The following is a 23431-nucleotide window of genomic DNA, read 5'->3' on the forward strand; positions in this document are numbered from 1 at the left end:
AACGATTAATTAATATTTCAGAAATTGTTAGTTGAAGATTTAGTTGTTCTTTTTTAAGCTATAAACATATTTGTTTGTATTTCATTATGGGAACGATTGTTGCGGATAGTAAACTCTCCCTCATACCATGCAACCACCCTCGTTTTATTCAGTGATGTAGGAGAAACCCACGTTCCTTGTGTAGTCTATGTGCGGCATAAAGTGGAGTCAAAAATAATTGAAATTCACATCCGCAGGAAATCCGCATTTCACGAAAATATAAACCGTACGTTTCGCGTAAAAATTAATCTCCATTTGTCACAAAAACACGAGCAGACTCGAGAATGTTTACTCCGTCATCGTTAAGAAGAAGCGCATTTTATTATTCAAGTGCTGCGGGACGTCCTAGACCGCAGTTTCGTATTATTAAATTGCAATTTTTGCCTTCAATTTTTCACAATACTTTAAAAACATTACAAAGAGCTTAACTTTTGCTAATTATTAATTGATTATTGAAGTGCATATACACATTTAATATATTTTCTCTTATTTTGTGGTTTCTAACAGGAATAGAAAAGACATTGTTGCAGGAGAAGGATTATTTCGTCCTGAAACGGGTAAACGAATCAAACGGTGTTCGTAAATGCGCTTTTACTTGCAACTTGGCTTTTCCGTTTTTACCTCTTTTTCCCTCGTTTTATTTATTTCCTATAGCCGTGCATGTGTGCGCGCACTAGAGTATTATATTTTATTTATTTTTTTCTCTCTCTTCTGTAAATCACTCTGCGCGCAGATTATTCATGAATGCAAATTGATTTATTTGCATATCGTTTGTTGTGTATAACACGAGGGAATCTCGCTGATTGTGCAATGCTCATAGAAATCTCAAACGAGTGTGTAAACACTGTAAGTATTCAATCGTTTGAATACACATAATTCCTGCACTAAATTTTAATGCAAGACAAAATGATCGCAAGACTATGGACAATAGACGAAATTTTACAATTATTAAGTAAATAATCTTATTGGAATCAAACATTTGCATTTCTAATATCTGTTATATATTAGTTTACTAAATGCATTCGTATATAAGAAAATAGATAAGAGGACAAAGTTAATAGCTGTCAAAACAAAATTGCGAACATGGTAAGGTAATGAAATAACAAAGATAATGTCAAATATTACGAGCTTAGGATTTTCCGAAACAATAATGAGTCAGCTTGTAACAATTTAAACTTTTACATTGATGTAATAAGTGTCACGTTTCAATGATAGTTTAAGCACGAAGAAGGAAAATAAAAGTATAGAAATTATGTTTCAATAATATATTAAACTATTCATCTTTTTAAGAACACCCTGTGTAACCAAATATGTCTTAAGGCTAACATACAGTAAATAATCCATAAAGAAGCGGTCTATAACGATTTTATTGTTCAATGTGAAACAATATGTAATAGTGAATCATGGGTTTAAATAAATTATAATAAATAAGTTGTATTTACAATTATCTTTGATATGACTAGGTATAAAATTGACAAAAATGTTGTTCCTAATTTTGGGTTTTGAGAAGAGGAGTAGAGGAAAATTGTGTATATGCAACAGTGGTTTATACTAAAAATAAATATTATATAGCTCTGTCTTATGCATATTCGGTATGCGAGATCATCTTAGAACTCCTGCGAGTTATCGCTGGATAATTGACTAGCTAGGAGCGTGGATAAGCAAGTGCCTGTCTGGGAATTGTCGGGCATCAGCATCACTGGTCCATTGTTATCCGGGGTCGCGATGTTCATTAGCATGTTGGGGGATAATAAGCCGGCGTTTGTTGGTAGAGGACTCTGTGTGAGAAGGGAATTTGTTGATCCAGGCGACATGTCCGGGATGTGGATGAAATTGTTCTCCGAGTGCTTCGAGCTGGTCGTGCTGACGGAATGCGATTCTAACATCTGAAGCGTGTCCGAGGGTGTTGATGGCGCCGAGTCAATCGGAGGCGTCATCGAGTGGAAATCGAACAGATCCAAGGGTGTCGCCATCGTTTTCCTGTCTGTGCGGACTTGTTCGATGAAGTTCTTGATCTTGTTCAACATGAAGATGGGAGCCTCGAAGCCGACCAGCTCGCCGATCTGCAAGTTCGGGTTGTTTCTGTACTCATCGAGCTGGGTCATCTCCCGGATGTCATCCAGAAGGACGAGATATGCCTTTCCGCCGCTCATTTGCATCAAGTTCCTCGACGTAAGCCAATCCTTGTCCTCCTGATCGCCCGAGTACCTGAACAGTTCCGGGTGTCTGGCGTACAGCCGCCCCCTCGTCGGTCCAAAGCCGAGAACCTTGTTTGCTTTAGAGCCCATCATAAACAGAGTTGACGACGTTATTCTGTCCGCATCCCATTTAGGGCTCTCCCTTTTTGACGGCAACCTGAGAACTTGATTACCATCCACCTGCGAAGAGGTCGTCCGAAATTTATGTCTCTTATAATTAACACCGCTCGTCTCCGAATCAGTATCCGATTCCTTTCGCTTCCTTTGATTCTGTGAATAACAAACAATTACCACATTTCCGTATTTCAGTATTTATTACTCACCTTTCTATTTATCCGATTATCTAACACAATTTCAGTGTCACTGCTATCAAAAGGTGAGCTGTCCCTAGAAGCAGGACAAGACTGATACATAGCTTTGGCCTCCTCCAGCATCTGCCGACACACCACCCTAATATGATCATCTGTTACACTTTCCTTGCCCAAGTTCGTCCTAATATTGTTTACAGCAGGTTGAAAGAATTTCTAAAAACCCAACAAACAATTAATACAAACTCTCCCTTAAACACAAATCACCAACATCTAAATACTTTTTCAGGACATTATCTATATCCTTGTTGATGGAGCTCTGCAGATTCTTGCGTAAAATATCCAGTGACTTTGCTGGTCCTGTGATGAAGCCACTTTTCAAATACCCTTTGACTCCATTCCTCGACTGGGATGAGGTCATGTTCATTAAGGTAACATGTCTCATGTTAAAAGTGTTTCTCTGCAAATGTAACAATGCAAGATCAGTGATTCGATTCAATATTGTTGAGTGTCAGTCGCATACCCATCCAACCATGTTTTGTTGCTCAGAAATTTGCCCAGGAGCAAGCGGGGGTATCATTGTAAGCACTAACAGCAGCAGGGGAACAAAGCCTTACGTTATACCCAGAAAATAACCTAACTTTCCTATTGATTTTGTATTTATTGGGAAATTGCACAACCACTTTGCAAATAAAAACGTATCTTTAAGCCTTAATAATTCCACTTGTAGAACAGCACTTCCTAAGTGTATTTTTCTTATATATCATTCATTTTTAACTGTGCAACTTAAAATTCAGTAAATAAACAAAAACAAATGGAATCAACAATGAACAATGGCGATGTAATCAGAATTCCATTGCACATGCATTGTCAGGAACTTTTTGTAAAACGAAAGTCTGAAGATATAGTTTTGCGACAATTCATAAATAAATTACTAATAAGTAATTTTCATTTCCTGATAACTCTTTTATAAGAAAAAATCTATTTTTAATAGTCCTTGATAAGAAGTTTGGTTGCCTAGCTTACATAATTTTAAAAGGATATTTTTGGATAAAACTTCTGCTTTGCTCAATTTATTATTACTTTTCTATAAGAATGAATTGTTTAATTTAGGGTTGATTTAAATATAGAGTGTAAAAATATATCAATTTAATTTTATAATACAATTTAATCAAATTGTAACGTATACAAAATAACAAATACAAATCCAGAACCTTGCTGAGCAAACGAAGAATCAATGAAGCACCGGGAACAGATATTTATAATATAAAAAACGGTTCATAAAAGAAAACCGTCGAAGTTATCAAAAATACTGTGAACATTTTTAAGAAAAAAATAAAAATGTTTATAGCTTATGGACTAGTCAGACGCTGAGCTTCTTCTTCAAGTTTTCAGCGATCTTGTCCATAAATTCGAAAGTTTCCAAATAGTCGGAACGCTTCACGCTGTTCATGCCCTTGATGCAGATGGCCAAGTCCTTGGTCATGAAGCCAGACTCGATAGTATCGATGCAAACCTCTTCAAGGGTATTGGCGAATTTGGTTAATTCGGCGTTGTTGTCCAACTTGGCACGATGCAACAATCCTCTGGTCCACGCGAAGATGGAGGCAATGGGATTGGTGGAGGTCTCTTGACCCTTCTGGTATTGCCTGTAATGTCTGGTGACGGTGCCGTGAGCGGCTTCAGCTTCAACGGTCTTTCCGTCAGGAGAGATGAGGACGGATGTCATCAGTCCAAGGGAACCGTAGCCCTGAGCAACGGAATCGGACTGCACATCACCATCGTAGTTCTTGCAAGCCCAAACGAATCCACCTTCGGATTTCATGGCGTATGCGACCATATCATCGATCAGGCGATGCTCGTACCAGATGTTCTTGGCTTCGAACTTGGACTTGTACTCTTTATCGTAGATGTCCTGGAAGATGTCCTTGAATCTTCCATCGTACTTCTTCAGGATGGTGTTTTTGGTACTGAGGTACAATGGGTACTCTCTGCCTAGAGCGTATTTGAACGAAGCGTGAGCAAAGTCGACGATGGATTCGTCGGTGTTGAACATTCCCATGGCTACACCAGCTCCCTTGTATTCGTGCACCGTGTACTTGACTGGCTCAGATCCAGATTTAGGTGTGAAGATCATCTCCAGCTTTCCGGCCTCTGGGACCACGAAATCGGTGGCCTTGTATTGATCGGCGTGAGCGTGACGACCAATTATGATTGGTTTGTTCCAGCCAGTCACCAATCTGGGGATGTTCTTGCAGATGATCGCTTCTCTGAAGACTGTTCCGCCCAAGATGTTTCTGATCGTGCCGTTCGGCGACTTCCACATGAACTTCAACTTAAATTCCTCGACGCGTTTTTCGTCTGGGGTAATTGTGGCGCACTTTATGCCAACGTTGTACTTCTTGATGGCCTCAGCGCAATCGACGGTCACTTTGTCGTCGGTCTTGTCGCGGTTTTCCATGCCCAAATCGTAGACGTGCAGATCTATGTCGAGGAACGGCAGGATGAGCTTCTCCTTGATGGAATCCCAGATGATTCTGGTCATCTCATCGCCAAGGATATCGACAACTGGTCCAGCCTTAATTTTACCCATGGTATATTCTAAAAAGAACAAATATAATAGAATTAGAACAGAATTCGCATTAAGTTTATACATTGAAAATACCATTACAATAATTACTTGTTTCTTGAGGAATCATTTAAATAAAAATCAATGTCAGTGTCACTAAACTATAATTAAAAGTCATTTGAGAATATTCGTTCTTTTCCATATAAATTTGCGACACTTACAATGAGTTAAATATTATTAATTATTTACAGTTTCTTAGAATGTTTTTGGTTACACAATGTAACTAAACTTCTAGAAATGTGTGCATTTTTTTTCGAAATTTTGTTAAAAACACTAATTGATACAGATTTTCGTTAATAACTCGAAAAATAATACATTTTTAATAATTCTATATAATAAATGTTCAGTAATTACGATTTGTCATTTTCCTTCACGTTTTCTTCTATTACTCGACAACCACCAAAGGTATTTAGATCATCGAATATGCAAATTAAAGACAAAAATATTACCTTTTAAATGAGCGTACTGAAAATAAAGTAACAGTCATATTTCGATATGAAAATTCATGAAAGTTGAACGCTTTTTCTTAGTAATTTGAACAAAATTGAGCGACGTGTATGTTAGGTTACATACACTAGGGACAAAATTTGAATTTTTTTGCGAAATTTTGTTCAAAAAAAAAGTAACACGACGCACACGAATTATATAATCCAACAGGAATCTCCAGTTTATGATTTTAAATTCCAAAGTTCTTAAAAGAATATTGAAATTTTGCGAAACTTTTTTTCACATTTTATTGTATATTCAGATACGGGCAAACATTACGCAACTCGTTAAAAAACAAGTGTTGTTTTCAGTATTTTCTAGTTTTCTTTTCATTACTCGAAAGTTATGTAATTTTTTACTTTGTTATTTTTGCGTAAGTTAATTAGAAAACCAGATAATTGAACAACTTTGTTTGTAAACTGCTATTAGAAAAAAAAAAGATCCTCAAAACATTGATAATATAGAAAGCGTTATCGTTATGCCTTGGAATTAGATAAAAGCAAGGATGCAAAATAGAAATACATACATTGAGAGAGGCAGGCAATTGCTTCACCTTGAACTGAATGTATTCATGTGCATTTATTATTAAAAACCTCACTTACAATCAATTGGAAACAGGTTGAAAATTACTATAAAAACTAAATTGTTTTATTTTACCTCGCAAATATTTACAAAAAAAAAAAACAAATATTTTCCACGTTAAATAAAATATTTTATATACCAGAATGATTAGCACAAATACAATTGCCATGTAACTGCCTCACACCTTATCAATGCTTCATAAATAAACATGATATGATACTGCAATCAAAAGCCGAATTATAAATTCCATAAAAATTCTAGAAAATAAATTCGAAAACTCAGTTATTTGACCTAAAACAAGCTGAATTTGAATATTCAATTAACTTCAATTTGATTTACTTTTGAAGAAAGTTCTAGTTGTTAACATAATCATTTGATGTTTCTCCTAAATTGTTTATTAAAGTTAGTAACAAAGCTATGTCTGTAATAATTTATTCCATCTTATTGAATAATAATTCAAGAGAAATACGTAGTTAAATTAATAGTAAATACAAGGCTTTATCCAATAAAATAATTGTCATTTTCGCAAACGGTTTCATTATTAATCTATATATTTGGTAATGATTACATAACTCACCGGAATATACAAAATTAATTTAAAGAGTTTAATTGGAATACCGGCAACACCAACGTACGATCTTCAGTAGACTGGAGCGAATACTGACGGCTCGTTCAATGTTATATTGTTGTTTTTAGATACGACGATGACTTGCAACGTGTCTGAGGACTAAAGGTCATGTGAATCGTTCATTGATGTTCGCTGAAATAGCCTATGGACGCTATGCAACACAAGGCGCATAGGTGAACAGAATACCTATGATAATGATGATTTAATGTGATAATTTAGTAATTTATAGCTAATTGATAAATTAGTTTCTTGTATTAATAAAAGTCTTGGTAAAATCATACCTGTGTGAACTATAAAAACGATATTGTGTTATTATTATTTTCATTTAAAATTCTTGTTTTCAGACGTTTCCATAGTCTTCAATACCGCAAAAATATAAGCCTATCACTGTCTTATATACAATAACATTTTGTACTGGGTCAAATGCAGCGATAACTGCATTATCTAACTAAACCAACTCCAAGAAAATAAGTGGAGAAATGCAAAGTAAATTTATTGATATTAGCTAATTAATTATGTTTTAACACTAATTAGATTCGACACGTTAAATTTTGAACTGTAATAATGACTATACAGAATATGTGTTTTATTTTTTTGTGAGAGAGATCTGATGATCAGGAGAAGAAAAAGTAAATAAACTCGACGAAAAAGTGAAAGTGTTTGAAATGATAACATTCGGAATCACCACTTTAACTTAATTATGTAATTGCAGATAAAATATATAAATACACGTATCAGAGTTATTTGAGTGCGAGAATGATAACCTTTCAGAAATGATGGGAAAGGTCTGAAGGAATTCCCTCTGTTATTAATTTATACACAAATTTGTTACGATCATCAGTTTATGATTATTCTTGAATTATTCTTGAATTACTTGAGAATCACGATTATCGTCGTTTCTCGATACTACTAAGTGCATGGAATCGTTTTTAAGGGTTCATTCGAAAGGTTTTCGATTCTTCTAGTTTTGAGTTGAAAAATGAAAAAAACTACGCTCGAGAAAGCAATGTTTTCACATTATATTGATTTTCATTATTTTACATATTTATATCCAAGGGAGTAAAATATGAAAGATTGTAATTGATAATAAATCATATTTATGTATAATATAAAGCTTATTAACAAATACAACAACAAAAACATAATTGGATTGAAAAATGAAATTAAAATGCTTAATTTTGATAACTTATAGTAGATGCACTGACCAAGCTACAATGCCGATAGTTAGCTCATTGGAAAGGTTATAGTTTTCTCATTAATCTGCGTATTTGATGGTTTAATTAGCACGAGTGGTAATTGAATAATTTAAAAAAACGTTAAGGTATTGCACCAAATTGAAAAATAATTAAATAATTGGTTATATTCATATATATTTGAAAATTTTAATTGAAAGTTCTAAAGAATACTTCTTTCGCTTTCGTTTGCTATAAAATACATTAGTTTTGGTCAATTAATAAGAAAGTTATTAAGCTTTAATGCGTTAGCGGTTTTCGCGAATCAAAACGCAAGTCCCTCCCCCTTAATTCTCGAAAATGCCAGAAAATTTCGATTTCTACCAGGAGACCAGGAGCAGCGAGGAGGTATCTGAGCTCCTGCCATCGGTCGTTCCTGATAATTCCGACAGATGTCTCTGCTTGTCGTAATTAAAACGTATATAACGCGAAAACTAATTAGCATTTATATAAATAGACTAAAGTAACAACATTACATTTGTTTAAGCAATATTCTGATATATTTATTTATTAAAATTAGAACGTTTTTAAGGAAATGGATTTCATGCAGCGCCAAAATGCCCGAACTTTAACCTTTGCTATATTGCTAACAGATGGCGCCAGCTGTCACAAAAAAATTGAATATTTATTATGCGCCTAAAGTGCAGGCCACCAAACATACATATATACTTTGATGAACAAATAGAAAAACAACGTCTTAGATAATAGCCTGTATTTTCGTAAACATAAGCTCCCAAAAGAATTTTAGACTTGGAAGTTGATCTTGAATATACACAGATTAAAATGAGCATGCATATACGTTGGTAGCTGGAATGATGTCTTCATAATTAATTAAGAAACTTTGATATTTCACAAATTACATCTGGCAAAATAACGTCTTCAAAAATGGCCTGTATTTTCGTAAAAATTAGCTCCCACAAGAATTTTAGATATGGATGTTGATCTTGAATATACGTAGATTCAAATGTGCGTAATTATAGTATTATAGCTGCTATAGCCTAGTCATAAATAATTAATAAACTTTTATAATTCACAAATGACAGATGGAAAAATAACGTCTTCGAATATGGCCTGTATTTTCATAAAAACTTGTTCCCAGAAGAATTGTGTATATGAATATTGATCTAGAATACACAGGGATAAAAATGAGCATAAATAGATGTTTGTAGCTACCATAGCTTCGTCACAATTAATTATCAAACTTTGGTATTTGACAGTGTGGAAAACATCGTCTTCGAAAATGGCCTGTATTGTCGTACGCACTTGCTGATAGAAAAATGTTGAACATGAATGTTGATCTAGAATATACAGAGATTAAAATGAGCGTATATATACGTTTGTAGCTACAATGGCGTCTTCATAATTAATTAACAAATTTTGGTATTTCACAAATGACAGCTGCCAAAATAACGTCTTAGAAATGGCCTGTATTTTCGTAAAAATTAGCTTACACGAGAATGTTAGAAATGAATATTGATCTTGAATATACGTAGATTCAAATGAGCATAAATATATGATTATAACTGCTATAGCGACTACATAATTAATTAACAAACTTTGTTATTTCGCAAATGATAACTGTCAAAATAACGTCTTCGGAAATGGCATGTATTTTTGTAAACACATGCTTCTAGAAGAATGTTTATGCTATCTTGAGTAGTTATCCTGAAAATAGCAAAAACATGCTATTTGAACTTCAATTTATGTATTTAATTCCGAAGACAAATCAAAGAATATTAATAAGTTGTTTTTTTTTTGATAATATATTATTAATTCCCGGTTTGGTTTCGTAAAACAAATAAAAGTAAACATAAAAAAAAAATAAAAGTACATGAATTCGAATACAGTACAATTAAATAACAAAAATAGCAAATTTCTCCAAAATATCACATACAAAATATATATATAATTTCATTTTTGTGGAAGGTTTTCTACATTAACACGTGATTATATTACAAATACATACAGTTACGATATATTGATATCTAAAGTACGAATACAAAAACTTTCAAAGATAATAATAATAATATTAACAACCCACAACAAAAATCCAAATGTAATTGTCACAAAGAGAAAATAAATAATTCTTTCCGGTTACTTGCGACAAAGAAGTAAAAAAATTAAAAAAATACTTATATATAAAAAAAAAATATACAATGACAATAATAATAATATCCTTGACGAACTAATCAGATTCTTCGTCTGCGTTCTCCTGCCTCGCGTGATTCATTATACTCCTCTCGATACGGGATTCCAACAGTGTTAAGCCTAGATACGTTTTCAGTACGGAACAATAGGGCAATGAGGATGCGAAGTCGGACAGCGACGGACGTCACCTTACCTGTGCGAGGTGACGTCCAATGTCTGCATTTGCTCGTACATGATGCTGGAGTTAGCCAGTTTCATGCACTCCTCCAGGGTGTTTATGAACGTGTTGCAAGTGGCTCCGAGTAATCTGGTGGCTTCATCCATCTTCTACAAATAAAATTTTAAAATTTGAACGTTCAAAGATCATTTGGGACTTACCAGAACCTCAGGGCCGTTCTCGCTGTTTATGGCCATCTTCACCGTGTGCACCTGTTGCATCAGAAGATCGCAGTATACACGCAGTTCTGACTTTTTCGATTTCAAAGCGCTTGGGAGAATTTCTTCTGAAATTAAAGAACAATTTAAATACTACTCGTAATTGTCATATGAAAGCTAATAAAATACTTACGACATTCTAGACTGCTTCGTCTAAAAGATTTGGCCGACTCGAACTGCGAAATCCATGATTGCCTCTCCAGCATCGTTGCTGCCTTTAAGTATATGTGCCTTTCTCCAGGTATTCCCAAATCTACTCTCGTCATGTCTGTTGTACTAGCTACAAAAAAATATATTTTCATTATTATCTCATAGTCTTTAGGTAATTACATATGAAAATCGGTAATCAAAATTAATTATTTACAAATTGTTTTCGCTTGAAATTTATCGAGTGATTTCATTGCTCCATTATCAGGTTAATATGAATTTTGAAATTCCCGCAAAGTAGTTTTAGATACGCCATCTAAAGGGTGCAACAAAAGTTTAATACCTTTTGGCTAGAGGTTCAGCAAAAACATCTTTTCCGCAAAAGTTAAGAACAAATATTCTTGTAAGTATAATTGCAATATTCTTATAGTTTAATATATGTGCAAAAGTTAACCGTATAGTTAAGCAATGAGTGCTGCGGAAAATACTTGTTGGGTGACCGAGAACAAAAAGAATGACTCATAATGACTCGTAAACGAATAACAAAAAAGTTCATATTCCGCTCGATTTGATTATTATTATAAAAGTGCAAAATTGCAAGAGGTATCGTAATTATAAAGTAAATAAACATTTGAGATTGAGATATGTAATATTGTCGTTTTGATATTGGAGTTTGTGTATTTTATTTAGGTGTCGGACAATGAGTATGAAACGGAATATTGCAATGCATACTTTATTTGTATATTGTTCTAGGGTTTCGAATTTGATAAACTGTAATTCGCATATAAGTAGCTATGTCCTACACGCAGATGTGGACACTCGTCGAAGAGTTGGTGTCACAAATAAAACGCGAAGTGGAAGAAACTGAAGAGTTTCAGATGCAAGTTGACGAAGAGGCGACGATGTCGGGCGGAAACGATATGAAGATCTGCACGTTCGAGGGGAACAAGACGTACATGGAGAACAGCGTCGTCGAGGTGGCTTTGATCATGAAGAACGGTTGCCCTTGCGGTAAAAGCTGCTACGAGGGCCTGGATCCGGCTTGGATCTACAAGCGTCGTCTTTACATCTCCGAGATGAAAGACAACGAACACGAGATCTTCACCATGGGCCTCATCAGCGGTTCTCTGATCCACGAACGCTCAACTATAAAGAACCAGAAGCGAAAGTACATCTACCAAGGTAGAGAAGTATGTTTCGGCTCATACTTATACTTCAACAACTGCACCCCGAGCTTCTTCAAATCCATCATGATCAAAATCAAGACTTACATCCCTTTGAAGAAACGTACGAAAGACAAGCAGGCTCCGATAATGCTGACCATAGACGTGATCTCACAATACGTATACAACTACGTGTTAATCAATTGCGCTGAAGATTTTGATAAGAAGAAACCGCTGCAAGTTTCTTTGGACAAGATGTACGCGGACTACGAGAATTACGTGAAACATGTTTGTCCCTATAGGAGCATTCCCATCATCAATTTCCAAATGGTCGTTAATCAAAGATTCAAAAACATCAAATTCATTACAGATGACGAAATCGGCAAAATAATTGGTTAATTCTCGAGTAAGAAAATCTTCAAGGTAAACATCAGTGCTAATCACTAAATAATACCAAAATAAACAGTATTGATATGTACATATTTTTAAGCATCTTTAAACGTTCATTACTATTATAATCTTATAAGATAACCCACATTCTTTATAAAAACTGCGAATTTATAGGAAATATACAAATTACAAAAATATATTGTTGTTGTTTTTTCTTAATAATAGAACAATGGTCAGATAACAAGCCCATTATCATCAAGTATTAAACATGTCTGATAATGAATACTAAAACAAAACAAAGTGTGTATGTATGTAATTTGCCTATAAAATATGACTCGACCAGCGACTGTTTACAAATTATCATATATACGCATTTCCCGAATCCATATGTACATGATTTTAAGGACGATTCATCGATTTTCTATACAGTTTTTTTCTGTTAGGATATCTATTTCATTTACCATTAATCTCGCAAGCCGATATCTTCATGGATCCCTTGCATCCTTGACTAACATCTTCCTTCGATTTGTAGTAGCTCAGGATACCGTTTTCGTAAACGAACCAGCGTGTCTGCCAGCCTGGAAAACGTGCACACTTTCTAATGATTTTTACCTACATCAAGTACAAACTCTTTGCTTACCGTTCCAGTAGTTCGTCCATTTCCACAGAGTACCTTCCATCCCTATATCATCCCCTTTCACCAGACAACACTGACAAACATCCAACTATACTTATATGTTTTGATGATCTGTCAGACTGACAGCTACACTACTCCCGCTGGTCGTCACTAAGTGTATAGGCAACTCTATATACTTCTTTGTATTAAGACGCAACAATAGAAAGTTACATAAACTAATTAAACATCCTATTAAATCTTTTATTTACGCTGCGAATAAGAATATTTTGTTTTCCGAACTATGAAATATACTTTAGATGAACTGTATTTTCTTAATATTAAGATGGTTGCATATGACATGACTGCATTTTAAGAATATTTTAAATTTACTTTTCAAAAATAATTTATTTTATTTATATACCTACACAAATCTTACGAAAATCAATAATTTTCTAATTATCTTCATTGATCTTCTGTCGTCTCCTAAGTAAACTTTTCCTAGCTGATAATAACCTAGTGCTAGATTCTCCGAGTCTGCTACCAACAGGGATAACATCTTCATCTTCCTTAGCTTCATCGTGATCAACGTTCTCCTCATCTTGTGTAACTTCGAGGATGGTTCCCTTCTTGCAAACCCTTTCTAGAACCATCATCAAGTGTTTCTCAAGTTTAGCCAAATCCTTGACCTCCTCGTAGCAAGTGTACTTGGCCCTCAATTGATCCTTCTCAGACTTTGCGAGCGTCGTTCTCAACAAGTGATTCAGAGACGCGTCAAGAACGTCTTCCCAATTCTGGAATTATCTCACATATTACAATTATCTCAACAATAGCACAAAAAAATAAATACTTGTCCTTCGTAATCCTCGACAATCGGGGCTAAAGCGTTTTCCAGTAAACCTCTATCATCGACGTCTTCCATTATTTGCACTAAAGTTAATATAAGATACAAAGCGCTCGAGAGATTCGTTTGGCTCCTCGATAAATCCATGGTTGTCTTCTCTAAATCTACAGTGGTTCGCAAAGTTTCGTTATAGGTATCATTCAGCAGCATATCCAAATTCGTTAGAGGCGTTGGATTCTTGTCTTTGAATTTCGAAATTAAACGCTTTTGAATCAATCTGAATTGGGCTCCCAGTTGAATTAGTTCATTCTAAAATCATTTATAAGTATCATATGAAATTAACTATAGGTAGATGTTATTACTTGCAAGAAATTCACTTTCCTTCTGTACTCGAAATGCTCGTTAATGTATTGGACTAGTTGAGTGAGCGGCAGAGAGGAGTTGAATGTAATTTTGAAGGTCTTATTGTTGGCAAAGTATTTTTGCAAACGTCTTATCAACTCTTGTGTGCACAAGTTCAACGATGCCAAAGAATCGGACTGCAATCTGTAACGTTGCGAGGACTTTGCCAAAAGTATTGTAACAGGTGAACCTTCGTTGGATACATTCGCAAAGCACACCGCGTTACTGCTCAGAGTCAAAGCGTTTTCTCCGATGAATTCTGAAAAGAATATAAATTAATAATTACAGGTGTTTTTTTATTACAATGTAATACCTGGAAATAGAGTGGAGAGTGGAATTGAATTTTCGTTGATGTTTAAAGTTATTTTCAGGTTGTTCTCTTTCATCGGAGGATTCGTTTTCAGTACTAAATTCAATGGTAGAACAGACGTCTTCTTAAAGATCTTAGGGACGCCTATGCTGGAAATGCAAGTGGCTATGGTTGTAACTTGAATGGAAGCGATTTCTGCTTCTTCGTCCATATGCACTTGACATTGGAAAGACGTGCCTTCGCTCAAGTTTGCGAAAAAAGCCGATTGAGGATGGACTTTCAACGGTTTGTGAACGTGAACGCACAGATTGATTTCTTCGAAGATCGCCCTCGGCGATAAAACCACGGTTACCGTGCACATCATAGCATAATCGTTCTCACGATGGGCGGATTTGAAAACGCTCTCTTCCAGATGAGGATTCACGTTCAACTCTAGCCCTAATTCGTGCTCATTTTTGTTACTCAATTTCAGATCTGCAAAAAGTATTTTTTTTTCACTTAAACTTTCTCTTCTCGTATCGCAGTATACTAGCCGTTGCTGAACCTCGTTCGGATCACTTTGCTGAGAGTGGCCATCTCCATTTCAGCTTGCTCATAATCCAGTTCTTGGTTGATCAAAGGAGGTGCGGAAAATAGACTCGGTTGTGTTCCTAAATAGGCGCAGCTCAGTTCACCGGATTCCGTCAAAGTTACTATAGATCCACGTAAATTCTTGAAATTCGCTCTACCGATAGATATTGGAGAGTTTGGTAACTGCGCCGACCATCTAAGCATTGTGTTCTGGTAAAGTAGAAGAGAATTGGTTTCGGAAACAACCAAAGTCATCAATTTGTTGTCAGCTTAAATAAACGCAAGTTTAAACCCTAAAATTTCATAACACTCAATTAACTTACATAATAAATATGTAGTGAAGCACATAGGCGAATATTCTAAACGCTTCATGAACTTCAGTTTTCCACTATCGCTTAGACACACAACGTTTCTTTCTCCAAGAATAACAACGAAACCTTCTTTAGATAATTCACCGAATTGGTATTGGATATCCACCACGTCTTCGTTTAATCCAAAACTCCAATCCGGTTGGAACTTTAAACCGGATATATCGGATTCTTGGCTATTCTGACCAATTGCTGATAATGTCTTATAACTGAAACATGATTTAATTCAAAATATTTTACAAATGAAGCTAAGAGTTATAACCTAAAACTTTCAATTTTCCAATTGGTTCCAGCCATCAAGAAACTGTCCGTGCGTTTCGAGTAGACGAAGGGTCCAGGCAGCAAGAAATTGGGAAGAAAACAACAGAAGACGAAGGTTTCTTGTTCGAAAAGTGAAAGCATTCCATCTAGAGATTGGACTGCGATGAAATCGCGGTTTTCGGAGCCCCCAAAACCGCCGATTATGAAATTAGCTGCAGCTCTTCGTAACTTATGCTCGTAAAGTAAATTGATCATGTTTTGGTTACCTAAAGTGATATCAATTTATAAATTTGCAGATATTATTAATAATTTTCTACCGTGTTCAACAGCTCCATCCTTGGTGGTTAAACTGTAAACAGCGAAACTCCTCACGTGCAGAATTGCAATCTGAACTTGATTCGATCCACTAAAAACAACAGATTATTGTTTAAGTTAGTAATAAAATACTAGTACTTACGAAACCAATTTTCCAACTCCTATTTGAAGAATTGGGAAATTTAAGTTTTTCTCTATAATAAGATCATTAGCTTTGTAAGGGCTCAACACGTTATTTTCGTTTAAATCCGTGGATGGTTTGTAGATCTTCAAAAGGCCGGAATGGCTCCCGATGAGCACGAAGTCACTGTCACCATTCAACCTGCTGATCTTCAAAGAGCTTTGATCAAATTCTTCTTCGGTATCATCGGTAACCGACCAAAATTCACGTGTTTTGAATAAAGACATTGCTTCAACTATGAATTGGAACTCTGTGCATGCACGAGCGTTAGGGAAAAGTATCGATTGAAGTACAATGTAAACATAGCGGAGTTAATCAATAAAGTTTACTTTAGTTACAAGTCTCGAAGTTAAAACAATACCAAAAACAATTAATTTGGAAGGTTTAGAAATAAATAAATAATAGTTATAAAAAAAAGTATAATTAGACAAAAATATGTTTGTGTTTATATAAAAATAGTAAATTATTACAGTCTATTCAATTACATCATAATGTTAATAATTTATAGTACAGTCTGTTTTTTTTTTATTATATTAGGAAGAAGTCGGGTCCGATCCAGCTGCCGCACGTTGGGAAATTCGCCGGAGTATCCGGAATGTCTTCGCGTTTTCCCACGTGGAAAATCACGTCCATTCCACGCGTCCATCGGTTAGAATTCTCGTCGCGCAGCATCCAAAAGCCTGCATCGTTAAGAGATAACTTGAAGATTTGCAAAAGTAATATTAAAAAAAAACAATAATTACCTGGATTGTCTGCGACGAATCTCAGCGCTACGACGCCGTTCTCCGGGACGCGAATCGTATCCTTCTCAATAGGAGAAACGTAATTCCTTTTGAACAGAGATCCTTTGGCATCGAGCTCTTTGACTTCCTCCAACGAGAGCGGCCTCTTGAACGTTCTGGATGCGAGCACGTAGAAGCTGTATCCATGCAAATGGAACACGCTTTCAATGGGATCGGCTCCTGCAAGAATAGAAACGTTCCAGTTTTCTATTTTTTTTTATTATGTGAGTATTTCAATATACCTCTGCTTATTAGAACCAGTTCGACGGTGGATCCGAGCGGCACGCTCTCAACGTGAACGCATTCGCAGATTTCCTGCGATTTGCATCTCTTTGGCATCTGCTCGGTGCTGCATATGGAATCCGTCTGGACGTCTTCGTATTGGGTCAGCAGAGGGGATGGTGGATACGTGAACGTGATGTTTCCCATGCGATAGATCTTCTCGAAATCTGTGGGAGAGTATGAGTATAAAAGAAAACCGATTTACGGTTTGGAAAGTTGCGGATGGGCGTAAAGCAAATCTTGATAAGCTTATACCTCAAGATCCTCTATTTATTTTGGATTTCACTAAATACATATCATTCCGAGATATCCGCATGTTTGTAATTAAACTAAGATGATTTCCTTCGTACAATCACTTTGATTCAACATCTTCATTAAACAAATTTGCCTTTCTAGAGGAAATCTCAATTTCTCCACTAAATAATTACAGTTTCCGCATAAGTTATGCCTCCTCTTTCAGTTAACATACAAATAAATGTACTTTCCACTAACGTAAAATTAGAGCTATTTTCTATAACATAAAGCTAATTTAGGTCAATCTTCACTGATGTTTAGATTTAGAGTAATCATTATTACAAATGCAAAAAGTGATATTGTAATATATCAGGTAATAAGCATTGTAATGTTGAATAATGAATCCGGAGAAAGTGAATTGCATATAATAAATCGCATTTGATCTCATGAAGGTCTACATTTCAATGGAAACTAGCACATCTATAATCTATTAAATTCTTAAGCCAGGAAAACTACTTATTATTAATACATATCTTCAACTATAATCGAGTTCTATAGTTAATACAATTTATCAGAAATTGAGAACAAATTAATTCGTGTTTCTTAGTGAACAAATAATACATGTTTAAAACGATTGGGAAAACTGTGAAAGAGTATTTTTTTTTAAGGTTTATAAGAAAGATCAATTAACTAAAGAAAATGCAATAAATTGTTATTGAATAAGACGATTTACTGTAAATGATTTCCGGTGAATTGCGGAATATTGAAACTTTCTCCTGTGCAAGAGAATGAGAATGAATAGAGACTCACCTTTTTGCGACTCAAGAAGTGCATAATCGAACGGAAGGTAGATGGTTTTATCCGCGTCGTGCCTAAGCACTTTGGGTAACTTTTTCACTGCCTGCACGTCGTTCAAGCACACTTGACCTATCCGGCTTTCACACAGCCCAGTCGTGAATCCTCGCATCTCCATTCCAACATCCGATTCGTCTTCTCTATGATAAAAGCCTTCATCATTGTACCGCAAAAATGCTTCGACTGTGGAAGTGCAATGTCCCTCAGCTTTGATCTTGTAACGACCCGCACTCTTCGAAGCTTTAATAACGAAATCTAGTCTCTCTCCTTTGGTTAAGGTAAAAGATTTAACCTCGTTCGGATGAATGGGTGTACCATCTAATGAGATGATCTTCATAAGATGATCCTCGATGGATACAGTCACAGGGCAGATGTTGATGCCACCTCCGAAAGCCACCCTAAACCTATAGCGTTTCCCACGTTTCACTTTAAACTCTTCATCTGAAGATTTACCATTAACTAATAGTTTTCTCGAGTTCGTGCTTAAATCTTGAGTTTGAGAGATCACGATCAGATGGGATTTGTCGTCAAAGTCGTACAGCTTCCTCTGCTTATCGAGTTTCGCTGCTTTTCTCACCACCAAAGCTCCGAAGATGCCTTGTGCCAATTCGGATCTAGCGTGCGCGTGCCATAGATGTGTACCAGCTGATGCAGCTCTGAATCTGTACTGAAACGTGGTGTAACTGTTGATGGGACATTGGGTGACCATAGGAACTCCATCCATGAAAGGAGATTCCGTCTGCTTCTGACCGCGCCAATGGATTGAGATCGCATTTCCAGGCAATCTGTTCACTACATCAACTATTAACACGTCGTTCTCGCAGACGTGGATCGATGGACCATGGACTAAATTATTCGCTAAAGAAAAGCCGTATTGGGTGTCTTTAGGCCAATCATCACAATCAGTTTTGTTCAGGCAATTACTAGAAAATAACGTTAATATTGTTCGTTTTAATTAAATTATCTCATTACCTTTTGGATGATTTGTAAGAGTCTATGTTCAGCTTCACGCGACAAATCATCGGCCAATCCAGTTCATGGCAAGGACGATCACAGCTTTTGAAGAACTGATCTGAAATTAAGAGAAGATAAATTCACCTTTTCGATGTTGTGATTAATTCCATTTGTTATTGAACAAACTTAGCTTAATCTTTAAATGAAATGTAGAGTAAAGCATACTAACATAATTCTATATTATAAATCTGTATAAAAATAAAAAGGAATGCAGTGTAATTGATTTATTTTCAATTTAGTTCGAGCGTCTTGAAGCGAGAAAGTTTAATGTACAAGAGATACACGCAGAGAGTGAGAAAGACCAGTCATGAATATGTAGGATATATATGTATATATAATAAATGTGCGAGTAATAAGTTTCCCAGAGAAAGTTGCTCATTGTTTCCTAATATTATTAATTACCGTTCGTAAACTTCACAGCTTAAGTGCACGAAGTTGTTCGGCTAAAGACATGGGTTGGAAAATTTAATCGAAAACCCACATCCACTTTACTTAACAACGCAGACACAGCCAATGTATGTCTATTAAATAAATTAAGTTAATTGACATTTTACATTAAACTTTGCTGCATTTCAATAAGACATAATTTCGTAATTTCCTTTCATACTTTAACAAATTGGAATTTGTTGCAAAATAAAACTTCTTGAGATTTACAAATATTTTATGCAATCCAAGACTATTTTTAATGCACACACAATTGCGTAACTGTTAAGCAAACTCGCTAAGTAATGCTGTCAATAACATCTGCAGCAATCGAGAGTGAAATCTGTCGAATATAACAGAAGTTGCGTAAGAATGGTCGGAAACCGGTTTTAATAATCGATTTCGTTTCCTGCTTCCGACTTTTATTTGCTCATCTTTCCATTAAATAATCATCTTTTAATGGTTTCAGATGAGAGAGAGAAGAAGCTAAAAAAGAAAATAATTTCTCTCTGCGGACAACTTTCACTGATCCGAGGCTGCAATCACTATCTCTTTTATGCGTTGCTTTTAAGAGACGACCTTTTTTTATGGTTCAACCGTTTCCTCGTCTGTACTTTTTGGAGACTCGCTGTTTTCCCGAATCCCATAAATCTTCGTTAAAACAAGGACTTTAATGCTAATCTGACGTAATTAAAATGATTTCATCCGGTTTAATTCGAATGTAATTGCATTAGTTTAACGACACATGCAAATGTTACATTTGATTAGAAGATACTTAATTTATATTATAATTTATAACCTTTTCAAAATTTACTACTTTAAAAGGATTAATTTCTTAGATAATTCTATTAAAAATCTTAATTAAAAGTTGTTGAATTGTAACAAAGTTATGGAATTGTTTCAAAGTTTCCTGATTTACCAGTTGTTATAAGACATAGATCAAATAAGTTTAGATAAGTTTTATTTATTAATTGATATATAACTTAAGTCTATATACTTAAATATGAGTGGATTTTAAATTGATGATGATTTCCTATACCAGAAATGTTCATTACATAAATTGCATTGTTTTCTAATTACTTTGTGCCGGTTTTATGTTGCTGAATTGTGTAACATTTGCAATTATATCCATGGATGTTCCTATAATTAAAATTGCATTACAAGGCAAACTTTGCATTACAAACATTATCGTGAAATTACATGCAGTAGCGTAACACAATTTCATGTTTTCCGCATTCGAAACGAACCACAAGAGATGTTAACTAATTTTTTTTTAAGTACAAGGATAATGGAAAATACATAGACTACGTAAAGGACATACACAAAACATGTGTTTTTACTTCCTAAATAAATTTTACTCCTTTTTATTTATCAAGATCAAATTCAAGGATTAACAGTTTTGAAAACCTTAATGAAATTATTTAATTTTTCTTTGATGTTAATTCTTTATTGTTATTCAATTTCTAAGAAAGATTCGAAGATTCCTTAAGTATTTAATTACAAGTTGATTAACAAGTTTCAATTATAAAGCATTTCCAAAGCATATTGTATTGTTGCTGTAAATATTTTACTAAATAAAGTATAAAAAAAATATTACAAAATTTTAAGTTTTCATTATTTCTTTTAAATGTATCAATTAATAATTGTTACGCCACTGTTTAAATTCATAATTGCATCAATTTGAACGATTCTACAAAGAACATAGATAATTATTGTTAAAACTTGTTTGAGAATCAACTAAATTGTACAATTTCACTCACCACGTTTATAATAGTTTGCTTTAGAAACTCGTTTGTAAATCATGCAATAAAATACATTACATTATTTGGGAATGTTTAAATGTAATAATATACATATATTAGAATGCTAAATAGTTCGTTTATGTAACTCAAATTATTCAAGTTTTTTTTTGTTCTCAATTTTTGTATTTGGAAAACTTGTATAACTAAAGTCTTGTAATTAACTTAAAGGTTCATTTTATTTTGGTTACTAATTAATTGTTTACCTGGCATAGGCGATAAATACAAAATAGTAACAACAGCTGCAACTAATCCCAAAACTATGGAAGTCCTTAATAAAAAACTTTCGGCTGCGTACATAATTAAATCCCAAATATAACACAGAAGAAAAAACAAGAACAACAGTAGCACTTCACGATTCAATTACATTTTACATTTACATCAAAGTTCTTTGTTCTAATTGTATATGATTTTGATTCGGAGGTGAACGCAAACCGGTCGACCTTTGGTGTCACGACTTCCGCGATTTCAAAACACGCCTGAGGTCAATTATTTTTGACGATGTTTCTTGCGTAGACAATGAGCACCGACTGATGGATTCGAGAAATTCTTGGTACACACACCTGAGGAAAAAAAGAAATGCGTTCCCACTGCTGCAGATTTGAGTCTTTTTCTTCCTTCCTTTCTTTCTTACAAAGTTTTGCAGTGGAGGTATATAACACATCGGCCGGCGTCGCGAGTGAAAGTTTTTCGCTACACTCACCAATACCGCATTATGGTCACGATTTTCCTCGACAAATTTATATAGTTTTCCGTCGAGCCGCGTGCATGATTTATTGGAGTTTTTCCGGATAATACATAAATTTCCTTTAAACTTTTCAAGCTTTAATATGGACTACAAACATTAATATTTAATATCTGTATCTTCCATATATTTCATAGATATTTGTATTTTATGATCCACACACATAAATTTATTACTTTCGAAGGAATCATCAATTATTAAGCAAAAATTTCAGGTGAAAATATCAATAATTTAAGAAAAAAATCAAATAAATTACTTATTTACAATTATTTAGAAGTTTACAACCTTTACTTATTAGTAACTGATTGATGTACTTTCAGTTGCATAATTTTTTGTTATATAAATGTTATTGCAAGTCAAAAGAAACAAATACTTGTAAAATTGAACTAAAAGTTAAATTAATGAAATAGTGTAAAGATTGTAACAGGAATTAATTGAATATTATAACGTTTAAAATATGTCTCCGCCGTTTTCTATAAACAATCTCCCGATGTATTTAAGAAAACCGTAACATGGTTTACTTCTGATTTCGATGTGCGATTTAACATAATTATCGATTGGAACTTTTCTTCGACCGATTTCTAAGAGGTTTACCGCAATGATCCAATAACATTTCGTCGCGCAAATTAAAACTTACTCGCACATTTTTCTTCGCCCGTCTCATTCTACTTGCTTTCTCAGTGCACTTAGAAAGTGAACAATAAAAAAAATCCTCCTCGTATGCACACATCTTGGACATATTCATTCATTAATTGGAATTACTTTCGGAATATTCCGTCTCATTAACGGACGTTTCACATGACACTGCAAAGTGGTTCATTCTGATTCCTCATTTCCATGGTAAATTTACGAATTTTCATATGATAATTAAGGTGCAAATTCTTCTTCTAGCATCTACTGCTTTTTCGAGCATTTTTTAAACATTTGAACACGAATTACAGCCAAACGGCTAAAACAACGTAATATATCGATACTTGCTAGATTCCCCAAACACTTCAGCTTTCATATGCATCTATTGGTATTCATTCTATCTATTATAGTTTTCGAG

The 23431-nt window shown here is 34.6% G+C and overlaps 5 protein-coding genes across 6 annotated transcripts; all 5 read right to left on the reverse strand.

Annotated features, from left to right (window-relative positions):
• Positions 1–1323: 1323 nt before the first annotated feature.
• Positions 1324–3355, reverse strand: LOC108561712 (deoxynucleotidyltransferase terminal-interacting protein 1). Its single transcript, XM_017919786.1, has 4 exons — positions 3069–3355; positions 2817–3005; positions 2561–2761; positions 1324–2507 (listed from the first exon to the last, which is right to left on the reverse strand). The coding sequence occupies exons 1-4, from the start codon at positions 3123–3125 to the stop codon at positions 1647–1649; spliced, it is 1308 nt and encodes a 435-aa protein (XP_017775275.1). The 5' UTR covers positions 3126–3355; the 3' UTR covers positions 1324–1646.
• Positions 3356–3877: 522 nt separating this feature from the next.
• Positions 3878–6974, reverse strand: LOC108561716 (isocitrate dehydrogenase [NADP] cytoplasmic). The gene is made up of 2 exons (XM_017919791.1): positions 6820–6974; positions 3878–5146 (listed from the first exon to the last, which is right to left on the reverse strand). Exon 2 carries the CDS (start codon positions 5136–5138, stop codon positions 3909–3911), a length of 1230 nt encoding a protein of 409 aa, XP_017775280.1. The 5' UTR covers positions 5139–5146; positions 6820–6974; the 3' UTR covers positions 3878–3908.
• Positions 6975–9995: 3021 nt separating this feature from the next.
• Positions 9996–13153, reverse strand: LOC108561714 (pleckstrin homology domain-containing family A member 3-like). Of its 2 annotated transcripts, none has more exons than XM_017919788.1 (5): positions 13026–13153; positions 12847–12963; positions 10819–10965; positions 10629–10750; positions 9996–10577 (listed from the first exon to the last, which is right to left on the reverse strand). In XM_017919788.1, exons 1-5 carry the CDS (start codon positions 13063–13065, stop codon positions 10440–10442), a joined length of 564 nt encoding a protein of 187 aa, XP_017775277.1. In that variant the 5' UTR covers positions 13066–13153; the 3' UTR covers positions 9996–10439. The 2 variants fall into 2 exon arrangements, with proteins under 2 accessions (XP_017775277.1, XP_017775276.1); XM_017919787.1 differs by having other exon boundaries at positions 10003–10577; positions 10629–10753; positions 13026–13152.
• A 279-nt stretch (positions 13154–13432) lies between these two features.
• Positions 13433–16480, reverse strand: LOC108561711 (protein PTHB1). Its single transcript, XM_017919785.1, has 9 exons — positions 16211–16480; positions 16071–16159; positions 15755–16019; positions 15448–15701; positions 15088–15393; positions 14558–15028; positions 14205–14491; positions 13849–14151; positions 13433–13792 (listed from the first exon to the last, which is right to left on the reverse strand). Exons 1-9 carry the CDS (start codon positions 16474–16476, stop codon positions 13454–13456), a joined length of 2580 nt encoding a protein of 859 aa, XP_017775274.1. The 5' UTR covers positions 16477–16480; the 3' UTR covers positions 13433–13453.
• Positions 16481–16772: 292 nt separating this feature from the next.
• Positions 16773–22132, reverse strand: LOC108561715 (laccase-4-like). The gene is made up of 6 exons (XM_017919789.1): positions 21845–22132; positions 19375–19474; positions 18358–19325; positions 17274–17480; positions 16993–17211; positions 16773–16929 (listed from the first exon to the last, which is right to left on the reverse strand). Exons 1-6 carry the CDS (start codon positions 21936–21938, stop codon positions 16778–16780), a joined length of 1740 nt encoding a protein of 579 aa, XP_017775278.1. The 5' UTR covers positions 21939–22132; the 3' UTR covers positions 16773–16777.
• Positions 22133–23431: the final 1299 nt, after the last annotated feature.

Source organism: Nicrophorus vespilloides, unplaced genomic scaffold (assembly GCF_001412225.1).
Source record: "Nicrophorus vespilloides isolate i.1.1-1 unplaced genomic scaffold, Nicve_v1.0, whole genome shotgun sequence".
Taxonomy (NCBI): Eukaryota; Metazoa; Arthropoda; class Insecta; order Coleoptera; family Silphidae; genus Nicrophorus; species Nicrophorus vespilloides.

Bases quoted from the DNA above. Each gene is read 5' to 3' on its own strand.
- LOC108561712 (XM_017919786.1), bottom strand. From the start codon at position 3,125: ATGATACCCCCGCTTGCTCCTGGGCAAATTTCTGAGCAACAAAACATG. The intron at 2,762-2,816 runs GTTGGTGATTTG...TTGGGTTTTTAG, and splicing joins TCCTGAAAAAGTATTTAGAT to AAATTCTTTCAACCTGCTGT. The intron at 2,508-2,560 runs GTGAGTAATAAA...TGTTATTCACAG, and splicing joins ATAATCGGATAAATAGAAAG to AATCAAAGGAAGCGAAAGGA.
- LOC108561715 (XM_017919789.1), bottom strand. From the start codon at position 21,938: ATGTACGCAGCCGAAAGTTTTTTATTAAGGACTTCCATAGTTTTGGGA. The intron at 19,475-21,844 runs GTAAACAATTAA...TCTTAATTTCAG, and splicing joins GTATTTATCGCCTATGCCAG to ATCAGTTCTTCAAAAGCTGT. The intron at 17,212-17,273 runs GTATATTGAAAT...CTATTCTTGCAG, and splicing joins ACTGGTTCTAATAAGCAGAG to GAGCCGATCCCATTGAAAGC.
- LOC108561711 (XM_017919785.1), bottom strand. From the start codon at position 16,476: ATGTCTTTATTCAAAACACGTGAATTTTGGTCGGTTACCGATGATACC. The intron at 15,394-15,447 runs GTAAGTTAATTG...CGTTTATTTAAG, and splicing joins CTTCACTACATATTTATTAT to CTGACAACAAATTGATGACT. The intron at 14,492-14,557 runs GTATTACATTGT...AATTCATCGGAG, and splicing joins ACTCTCCACTCTATTTCCAG to AAAACGCTTTGACTCTGAGC.
- LOC108561716 (XM_017919791.1), bottom strand. From the start codon at position 5,138: ATGGGTAAAATTAAGGCTGGACCAGTTGTCGATATCCTTGGCGATGAG.
- LOC108561714 (XM_017919787.1), bottom strand. From the start codon at position 13,065: ATGGAAGGTACTCTGTGGAAATGGACGAACTACTGGAACG. The intron at 12,964-13,025 runs GTAAGCAAAGAG...CACGTTTTCCAG, and splicing joins ATGGACGAACTACTGGAACG to GCTGGCAGACACGCTGGTTC. The intron at 10,754-10,818 runs GTAAGTATTTTA...CTTTAATTTCAG, and splicing joins ACGAAGCAGTCTAGAATGTC to AAGAAATTCTCCCAAGCGCT.